This window comes from Macadamia integrifolia, chromosome 14, assembly GCF_013358625.1.
Source record: "Macadamia integrifolia cultivar HAES 741 chromosome 14, SCU_Mint_v3, whole genome shotgun sequence".
NCBI lineage: Eukaryota > Viridiplantae > Streptophyta > Magnoliopsida > Proteales > Proteaceae > Macadamia > Macadamia integrifolia.
In genome coordinates, this window is record NC_056570.1 from 25,566,487 (window position 1) to 25,577,534 (window position 11,048).

General features: G+C 36.7%; 1 protein-coding gene across 1 annotated transcript; it reads left to right on the plus strand.

The window, feature by feature from the left end:
* Positions 1 to 2,610: 2,610 nt before the first annotated feature.
* LOC122062042 (protochlorophyllide-dependent translocon component 52, chloroplastic) lies at positions 2,611 to 10,107 on the plus strand. The gene is made up of 7 exons (XM_042625676.1): positions 2,611 to 3,322; positions 4,899 to 5,086; positions 7,135 to 7,224; positions 7,333 to 7,516; positions 7,673 to 7,870; positions 9,297 to 9,484; positions 9,649 to 10,107. The coding sequence occupies exons 1-7, from the start codon at positions 2,786 to 2,788 to the stop codon at positions 9,902 to 9,904; spliced, it is 1,641 nt and encodes a 546-aa protein (XP_042481610.1). The 5' UTR covers positions 2,611 to 2,785; the 3' UTR covers positions 9,905 to 10,107.
* Positions 10,108 to 11,048: the final 941 nt, after the last annotated feature.

Below are 11,048 nucleotides of genomic sequence, written 5' to 3' on the forward strand. Positions count from 1 at the left end.
TTATATTATTTTAAATATTTATTTATGCTGCATTCATTTTATACATAGAATGAAATGATTTATTTTGGTTAATGATAGAACATAGTATCTGATGACATTTGGTTTGATTTGGCATAGACCTTGAATGACCTGATTCACATAACCAATATAAATTTTGAGGAGCTGAGTGGGTTCTGAATTGAAAAGTACTCTCCCCCCCTCCCCATCTCTTTTGAGGAGTTTGGTTGGATTATTAGTTTTTTAAAATTTTACATCAATTTTACATCCAACCAAACAACTATGGTAAATTAATTTCACTTCACTTCTGTTGCAACCAAACGACTCAAAAGGGAAAAAAAAATCGCTTCACTTCCCTTCACTTCACATCACTTCCCTTTACTTCCTTTCTCTTCCCATTTCCCTTGCAACCAAACGCAACCTTCATAATGAAAACAGTGAAATATTTTCTAGTGGGAAATGGTTCATTCGGTAGGGGGTCCATTTGCTGAAGAGAGAAGTGTTAGTGTAGGTCCTATAACTATAGAAAGAAATCACCACTCCGGGGATGTGGGTATCGGGGGTCATATTGCAACATGCTGCCAGTGTGGGATGGAAGGGGGGGGGGAATTTGCATTGTTTGCATATAAGACTACATGTCAAGGGAGGAGAGAGAATGTGAAGGAGGACAGTGTGTGAGAGGGTGCATGATTTCGGCAGCTAGGTTGCAACAGGTTGGGCTTCGCTGGGTTGTTAACACTCAGCCCAAACCTAGGTCCCCTTAGCGCAACTTGGCCCGCATGACCAATTTAACATTTTATCATAGACTATTTTTATTTATTCGCAATTAAGTGACATAGAAATATGCACTCTTAGTAGCTTTGATAATGAAAGATCTTGAGCTTTTCACATATTTGATCCATTTTCAACGAGCATGGAGCTTAGATTAAAATCTTGTTTTAGTGAGCACATAAAGGGTGGCCATCTATAACCGTGCTAGTTATCCTAAACAAGATCTGGACATTGTAATGGCTTAATCATGATCTTAATTTTGTTTTGGGTGCAATAATTGTTCTTTTGTCATTCTCATAATTGGCTTCTAGAACACTATACTAAACCTAGAAGTAACAAATCATTTCTAATAAAAAGAAGAAAAAAAGTCGGATTTATAGGAATCCAAAGATGCCACGAGTCCTTCAGAGCTGAGTGTGCGTAGGTGAAAGTTTGTGGCTGTGATTCAGAGACAAAAATGGTGGGTGAACACCGCTGTTCTACCATGTAGAAGAGTGTGGAGTGTGGACAAGTCATGATCAGTTTGGTTCTAATGGGCTGATCCCCGAACCGTCGGTCCAGTTTATAAAACGGGTCTAACATTGGGATCCGGTCTCCTCTAAATTCTAATAATGGGACAGTCCAATTCCAATTTCTTAACGGCTCAGGGTGCTTAGTCACTTAAACAAATCCAAAATTCTTAAGTATACAAATAATTGAATGGGATGTGCACTCCCATTGGTTCATACGTTGGTGCACATGCTGCAGTCATGGACAAAACTCTCTCTCCCTTAATTGAATATAGGGAATATTAGAGGTTTCTTACGATGCCAAAGTAAGAAATTACACCGATGAGAGAGTGGGCGACCGATTCATTTCAATAGGGTGCTCACATTTCATTTGAGGAGAAAGATTGTCAATATGGCAAAAGGCTCATTACGTGAGGTGTGAGAAGGAATCCCTGCTCAAGCATCGTGGGGATATTTTTTTCCTTAAATCATATTTCTTAAGCATACAATTAATCACACATGAACTCTTATTTATTTATTTTTTAATTGTAGTTAAAACACAACCTTACTAATAAGTATTAACTAGAAGTACCTTTGCATCTTAAACCGGTTCTCAACCGGTTTTCTTATTAATTTTTGGGAAACCATATCATCCCATTAGTAACTGTTTTCAAAATCAACTCCTATAATCGTCTCATGTAGTAATGGATAAGTTTGGTTGCAAATTTTAGCATAATGGTTCTCGATTATAGTCCAAGATTGACACCCTTATGGCCATCTACTTCTGTGTAGGAGTGTTAATTTAGAGTTGAAACCAAAACCCAGAACTGACCATTTAAAACCAAAATCAACCAAATTAAAGTAAATTGGTTTGATTTTAGTTTGAAAGATCGGGATTTTTTTTTTTAAATTCGGTTTGGTTTCAATTTCATTACTAAAATCATTGAACCGAACTGAATTACTATTTTGATCAAAATAAGGAATTGATAAAATTATGTTCTTCTTAAATGTGTTGTTATTATTTTTGGTTCAAAATTCTTAGTCTCTTACTTCAGTGTATTTCTATGCACTTGGTGTAGTCCCTTGCATCCCATTGGTAGTTTTGAATATTTTTCAGGTTTTGTTTTGCCACTTGCTTTACTTTAATTGGATTAAATCTTGACATGTGAACATAGGACTTTGAAGTCTAAGCGTCGTTTAATAACATTTCGTTTCTATTATTTTTATATTTTCTTATTCTAAAAAAAAAATGGAGAAAAATCGTTTTCTATGTTTCTAGAGAATAAACAGAATCGTTATCAAGACAAGAAGATTGAAATCTTTAATTAAATTCCATTGTGGGGCAACAAAGCGTCTGGCGCGTATTCATATCCTGGAATCCTTCCGATAACCTTGTTGCCCGAAAAGGGTCAGTTTGAATGTCCCACAAATTTCGGGGAACGGATAATCCCAAATTCCAATAAATAGAAGAGATTGCATCGAAATTCCCTGCCATTAAACAATTCTCGATTACTGCAGAGGTGGCGGCCATGGATTCACTGGGATTGATCTCATTGCCTTCTTCATTTCTCTCACCAATCCAAACCAGGCCTCCTTCATTCGAGACAACTAAATTGTATCATCCCTCCAATCTACGACCCATTTCTCCTCTCTCATCCATTTGCTGGAACAAGGAGAAATTCAAGCTTTACTCGACCCTATCTTCAACTGTTTCAGCTGAGCCATCAGACCCATCTGCACCAGAGGCAGTAGCTGAAACTGAAACTGGCAGAGAAGAAGAGGAATTCGACTGGTTCTCGAATTGGTATCCCCTTGCATCTGTATGTGACCTGGACAAGAGGGTTCCCCATGCGAAGAGGGTGATGGGTCTCGATGTTGTGGTATGGTGGGATCGCAACGAAGGGAAGTGGCAGGTCTTCGATGACAGTTGCCCACATCGTTTGGCACCTCTGTCAGAAGGGCGGATCGATCAGTGGGGTCGATTGCAGTGCGTGTACCATGGGTGGTGCTTCAATGGCGCTGGTGACTGCAAGCTAATTCCTCAGGCTCCACCGGATGGTCCTCCAGTAATAATTCTCAAAACCAACCCTTTTTAAATTCCATACGAGACCACTAACTATTATGCTTTACTTTAATGCTGTTCTATCCTTAGTTTGTCTTGAAACTGGGTTCTTGTTCTGTGTGAACGTAGAATTTTTTATTTATTTTTTTGTTAACTCTCTGGTTCAGTGTAGTCTTTAATTTTATGTGTTTACGCAATTCAAAAAAACTTGTTTCATTCGGTTGGACAATTCTTGCTTAATTTTTCTGATAGTCCGTACCGAGTAGTAGGATGACAATTTTTTTACCAAAAAAAAAAAAGAAGTAGAATGACAATTCAATCTGTCAAAGGATGAACTTTTGAAAAGTTATATAGTGTACCAAGGAAAATATAAGTCAAGGTAGCACCTTCCAGACCAGGCAGAGGATGTCTGGTTCCCTTTCCCAGTAGTAATCCTTGATTCGAGAACACCCCCAACCCCTCTCCCTATATATATATATATATATATATATATATATATAAGAGAGAGAGAGAGAAAGAGAGAAGAAGAAGAAAGCCCTTAGCAGCTTTTTCCAATGATTCTATTTGTATGGAGTGCAGAGACTGAATATTTGATGTGGCATTCGAACTCATTAGTGTTCACTTTTAGTTCTATCCAATGGCTTCTATAGTGAGTGGCTTAATTAACAGCTTTCACAAGAGCTCTTTCATTAGTCATTACCATTTGAATGCCACGCAAGTTACACCACAGGGTTTCATTACTTCTCCCCCATTTTCTTTTTATTTAGGAGATTCCGTCATGTGTTTCATCTAATTACTATGATGGCATTCAATATTGTTACTGGATTTGGACCTTAGTATCAAACCACCCTTTTCCGCAGAATCCTTACCCAGTTGGTCTGTCAGCTGTCAGAAGTTGTTCCTAGCCATTGTTAACAAGGGCCCTTTTCCTCAATTTTTTTGAGAGACCTCATTACAACTCCTGTATTATCTTTTTCATGGAGTAAAGCTGTAATGAGATGCTCATATGATAGGAGAAGGGAATTTAGTAGGTTTAGGTCTTTGATTCTGTTGAATGGACAGATTTTTGAAAGATTTTACATAAGTTGCAGGTGTTCTTCCCATAAGATTTATTCACATTGAATCTTGGTACTCAAAACCATCTTAACCATCACAACCTAGCCCCTGCTGACATAAGTTATGCAGAAACATCATGAAAGGTTGGTGAAAACAAAACTAGAGAAGAGTAGGCAAGAAAACCAATCTCAGAAATGCAAGAATTATAAGTGTTCACCCACAGTGGCCAGACAGACAGACAGAGAGAGAGAGAGAGAGAGAGAGAGAGAGAGAGACCCCACCCCCCCCCAAAAAAAAAAAAGAAGAAAAAAAAGATAGCAACAAAGTGAGTTGCTTTAACTTGATTCCAAAGTAAGAAAACCAATTACCAAGATGGTAACACAATTAGACACCTTTTAAAACTACCAAAAATGTGACTTGTACAGATTGTGCTTAATTTCCTGCAATTATTTTCTAGGTATTTCTTGCTTTTCAATATGCAACCATTAGATGGCTCCATTTGATATTATCAACAATATGTTTAGGTCCACACATTCAAGAAGGCATGTGCAGCTGTTTATCCAAGTTTTGAGCAGAACGATATTGTTTGGTTTTGGCCTAGCACCGCGCCTCAGCACAAGGATATCCATCTGAAAATAAAGCCTCCATATATTCAAGAATTAGATGATCCATCATTTTCAAAATCAATGGGAACAAGAGATATTGCATATGGGTATGTGAATATGTGCCAATAGGGTTTTACTTTTCTCTCTGTTACTTTACCACCCTCTTGGAGCACGACTTACTATCTAGCCCCATTAGTGTTACTGTTTTGATCCTCTGCGCAGTATGTAAATTGGACCTACCTCATTTGAAGACTTGTTTGTTTAGAATTCCTTTACCCTTAGTAATTTCGTCTCTGCTGGCTTGTTTCCTTTTAAGGGAACCTCCACTTCTACGCATTCTCTTTTGCTTTCTTAATGTGAGTTCACTGTTGGTGTATGATGTCTTGTATTCCGTCACAGTTTAACGCATTCTCTTACCTCAAATTTTTTATTTAAGAGCAATTGTGTACTTTCCGGATTAGGGTTTTTCGCTATATATTTGTAGTGAGTGTTTCTTTCTCTGTAATGCAAGCAATATTGAGATGTGTGAGGGACGAGTGCTGTAACCCTATTCTCCATTGATAGTGAAGCAGGATCTCATCTCACCGGAGACGTAGGCAATCTTGCCGAACCTCGTAAATCTGTGTGCATTGCTTGTTCTTATTTTTCCATTATCTTCTGCATCGTTTTAGGGTTGCGTTTCTACATTCACTACACAGGAGTAAACTCTGACCTCGAATGCATCATATCACATGCTTTCTGTCATCAAATAATACCATAAATTGGCTAAACAGAGCATTTCTATGCTCAGATGTATGAAAAGCTTACATAAAAAAATTTCTTCTGGTTACAACTTACCATTTTTAAATATTTTTATGCTTGTAATTTTCTCTCTATATGCAATGATCTTTAACAATGATTTACCTGGGAAAGGATATTTCTCATGGATTGTGGTGTGGCAACAGTTTTTTTCAAGTGCTCTCCTACAATCAAACCCCTGGCAAGATGGTGTGAATACATGTATTTTTAAACTTCTACGATGAGTGGATTAAAAAGATAGCATCAAAACCATTAGTTTATTCAAATTTCAAATGATCTGAGGGGAAGTTTTCAATATCAGGTTTCAGTAAATATTACAATTTTCTTCAAGGCTTCTCGAACATAAAGATTTGAAAAATAGTAACAATGTATCAGATTTGAAAAAAAGTAGCTATATATCAAACTATATTAATATCTCCTCCCTGACACACAAAATGATGATAATTTACTATATATTTTTTTCAAGAGAAACATATTGGTCAGTTGAGTATGGTTTGCTGGTTTTCTAAATGTGTTTGGTTACATCGGCCCTTTTCATTTTTACCAATGAATCGGTACTGTCCCTGACCCTTTGCCATCCCTACTGGATCTGCAGTAAGCAAAGAACAAATTCCAATGCAATAAAGTGGGATCCAGTGGTAATCAATAAATTTTCTGGTTCTCAATTTTTTTAAGGCAAATGCAGGAATGTTTTCATTGCCGAGAAAGGAAGACTCGAAACTCTGATTTCAACATTCCTGAACCTATTATATGAGTTCGGTTCAAGAGAATTATACAAGGGAAGGATTAGGAAAATAAAAAAATAAAGAAGAAGAAGAAGCTAGTCGAACAGAAAAATATGTGTACCATGTAGACTGGGTGAATTACAGAAATTAAATGAGTTGGATATTTGAATGTCAATTATGGACTGTGAAACTTCCATTTTGGTAATGCTTGTAAAATAGCTTAGCCCAACATTGATTTTAGTACATACTGTTAGATGTCACACAAATGTTATCTGTGTGTGTGGCTTCACCAAGTGAATTCACACTGATACATCATTTATTAACTTAGTATGAAGAAGTATATAATAACTAAGAGAAAAGGGATATGCTAAAGGAGTATCTTAATAAATCAGTTGTGTTTAAATTCTTTCACATGTATAATTTACTTAGATCAGTGCGCGAGCCTGTGGCACAAAGGTTAAGTTGCACTATTGCAACATGCTGGTCACAGGTTCGAAACTTGGAAAAGCCTCTCCTGCAAAGCAAGGGTAAGGCTGCGTACATTTGCCCCTCCCAGAACCTGCAGTAGAGGGAGCTTCGTTACTGGGTTCCTCTTTTATTGTACTTAAATCAATATACAATTTGCTTTTCAGGTATGAAGTTCTGATTGAAAATCTCATGGACCCTTCTCATGTTCCATATGCACATTTGGGATTAATGCGAGTTTCTAGTGCCAATTCCAGATAAGAACTTTATATATCCTTTATTTATTTAGTTTTATATAAGAATATGTCATCTTTATGGTCATTAGTTGCTATATTTATTGAGAGCTAACATTTAATTGCCTCCACAACTAAGGTTGACAGAGAAGGAGGAAGACCATTGGAGATAAATGTACAGAAATTAGATAAAAATGGTTTCTTTGCAAAGCAGGAGTGGGGCTACAGCAAATTCATATCACCTTGTGTGTTTTATGCTTTTCCAAGTTTAGGTCCGAATCAAGGCAATGGATCATTGTCATCAGCGGGTATGGAGGTAATGCATTAGGTTGATGTGTTGATTTGGACCAAGTAATTGATGACACATAATTTAATCCTTAGTCACTTTCATATTCAATTCAACTCAACTAAGCCTTACTACCAACAGTCACTTTTATAGCAATTTTCATATTTGTAATTTCATTTTTTCCAGGAACAACCAACAAATTTGGCAAAGCGGCGAATGCTTCTGATTTTTATTTGTGTTCCAGTTAGTCCTGGTAAAAGCAGATTGATATGGTCCTTTCCTAGAAACTTTGGAGTTTGGATGGATCGGATTATCCCAAGATGGATATTCCACATTGGACAAAACCTAATCTTGGATTCAGATCTTTATCTTCTTCATTTGGAGGTAATTCCTGTTATATTATTTATATAGAACACCAGCATTCCATATAGTCTAATAGTTATACCTATGATGAAACACAGAATACATGCCTCACAATAAAGGAGGGGTTATAACTTGTTTGTTTTTTTACAAACTTATTGTACTGACCTCCACAATTGCTGAGATATCTTAGGGGTCAATGGTTGTAAATTGGACCAGGGTTAAATAGTTCATCTTCAGTACTAGTGCCATAATCAAAGAGTAACAATCTAACATGCTGTTATGGATACTGCAGTACAAGGCAATAGATTCTTACATAATTATCGTGAGGACAGGTTTTCCATTTGCTGGGGAGGCACAACAATTTTGTAGTCTTGTTGCTATATTATACTGATTCACTGGTCTCTTGATGTGCATCCCAAAATGCTCTCTATATTTCTTCAAGTCATGCATTTCCATGTGGGAAGATCCCTGATGTGCATCCCGAAACGCTCTCTATGTTTCTTCAAGTCATTCATTTCCATGTGGGAAGATCTCTTATGTGTATCTCAAAATGCTCTTTATGTTTTCAAGTCATGCATTTCCATGTGGGAATTCTCTCTCTCTTTCTCTGCACATGTTTAGTATGATGTCTGAAAACTCTGTTCACTAAGATTTTCTGTTTATCTTATCAAAGGTATGCGCGAAAAATTTAGATTCATTTTCAGTACTTTTCTGCCACATTGTTACCACAAAACTCTCTGCTTGTGCTAGGTTCTTGGTAAGGTTAAGATTCTTTATTTTTCCTTTTCTATAACTGTGAGGTTGCATTGAGCCCTCAAACATCTCCAGCATTTTCATGTTATCTCACATGAAAACTCTGATTCTGACCACTGAATTTTTTTATTTTTTTTTTGTTCATCTTTCAAAGAGATTTTCCTCCAAAGGTGCATTCAACTCCAGAAGCCTTTTTTTTCTTTTTTTTTTGGGTTCTTTGGAAGCACAAACCCTCTTAGCTTGGTTATCTTTTTTCTCTTCTCCCTTTTTCAATAAGTGTAAGATTACATTGAACTCTCAAAACATCTTTGCTATGTGACATGGTTAGCTGATTTGGTAAGTTCTTGGAATTAAAAATTGTGGTAAACCTTATGCTGTGATGCTTTTCACTTTCTCTTGATGTTTTTAAATTTAATAATGACTTCCTCTGCGTGAAGAACCTTTTTTCTTTTCCATTGAATGTCATTAAGAAATGTACAATTTCTACTAAAGAAATTTTCCTCATTTACCTCCGAAGTTTGAATTTTGGTTCTATTTATTGAAAAAAAAAGGAGAGAGAGGTCTATATGTCCACACAGTGTTAAGAATGACTGTAATGGTGTCACTGTTATTAATTTATATTTAGATTTTCTGTTGGGAAAACATCATTGTGACTCAAGGTAGGTTTTGCTGATTCTGTAGTGTTTCCTTGTAGGAACACAAGATAAATGATATTGGCCCTTCTAATTGGCAAAAGGCTTGTTTTGTGCCCACAAAAGCGGATGCCCTTGTTGTTGCCTACAGAAAGTGGTTGAGAAAGTACTCAGGTGGTCAAGTGAATTGGGGTACCAAGTTCAGTGGAGCCCTTCCCCCTACCCCTCCTAAAGAACAGCTATTGGATAGGTAAATCATGGATGACACGTTATATGATATAATTGATCTCTGTTCACAAACTGAAATATTCATGTTTATTATGCATTTACTGTAGGTGTATCTATGATTCTTTATCTGGTTTACAATGGAGTTGCATATACCCTTCCTCTTATCATTGTCATGATTTGTCCTAGGTACTGGTCTCATGTGGTGAATTGCAGTAGTTGCAGTGTGGCAATTAAGGGTCTCAAGGTGCTGGAAGTTGCACTTCAGGTTTTCTCTATTGCTTCTATTGGGATTGTTGCAGCCATCAAGGAGGGTGCATTGTCGTATACTGCACGGAGTACCATGGTTTCCATGGCAGTGATATGTTTTGTGGTGTCAAGGTGGTTGTCTCACTTCATCTACAAGAATTTCTATTTCCATGATTACAACCATGGTTTCAAATGAGAGAAGCAATATAAATCTTTCAAGAAAGTGTGTGCAAATATCTCCATTAGTTCGGTAAAGATCATTCGAAATCTTACTGAATTTTGTATATAGGTGAACAAGGAAAAATTATATTTATATGTATACATGATCCAACGTATGAAGAGTTGGTTTGTACCTCTGTTGCTTATGTTGCTTCAAGGGAAACCTGTGGTCTTATGGAATTCAGTGGGGTTCATTAATATCTCTAACAAGGTGAGAGACATTTGGATCTGTTCTCTGCTCCCAGGATGAGTTGAGAGTTCATCAATGTAGATGAGCAATTGATGAATATGTGAAGGGGGCGCAGGGTTGAAGACGTAAGATGGATTTATGTTTGACAGTTGAAATCTGTGATGGAAATCATGTTTTTTCTTTCTGAATCTGTCTTGTAGAATGAGATACTTGGTTAGAAGAGTGAAAAACTGAAAATAGGCGCAAGTAATGTAAGATAAACAAATATGGGAGCTGGTTTGTGTGTCTGGAACTGATTCCTCCATCCATTTACACCCTCAATGGCTGCCATGTCGGACTTCAGATGGGCTTAAATTTTGTTGACATATCAAAATCCTGGCATAGTAAAATGTTGGAACAATTTGACATCTGCAGATGTGACTATTAAGGGTTTCACAAATGCTTTGTAAATCTGAAGGGAATTCTATAGGAATTATTAAAAAAAAAAAAAAAGGGGCGGGAAAGAGAGAAGTTCTTGTTTTTGACACTTTAAAGTGCGAATGGCAGGGATTTCGCTATAAAGTAATATGGGGTTACCAGATTTAACAGACAGTAAGTGAGTAGTTCTTGGCTCTTGGACCTTGCACATGCAGGAGCCTCGTGCATCAAGTACGCCTATTTTTCTAAGTGCCCATTTATCTGGCTCTCAGACAGCCTAATAATAATAAATTATTTTTTAAAAAAGAACTGACTTATAATCAGCTTAATTTTCTTACAAAAACAGTAAATAAAAATGAATTTTCAATTGTTTGATTGTAAATTGTAATACGAACTCTTAAGGAGTCCATATTTTCTTTTGGATGTTCAATGTTCAAAATAGTTGGCCTTTTGAAAGAAATTAGTAGATATTTGGGTTGCCCTTCATCAAATTTCAACCAAGGGTAAAATTCGA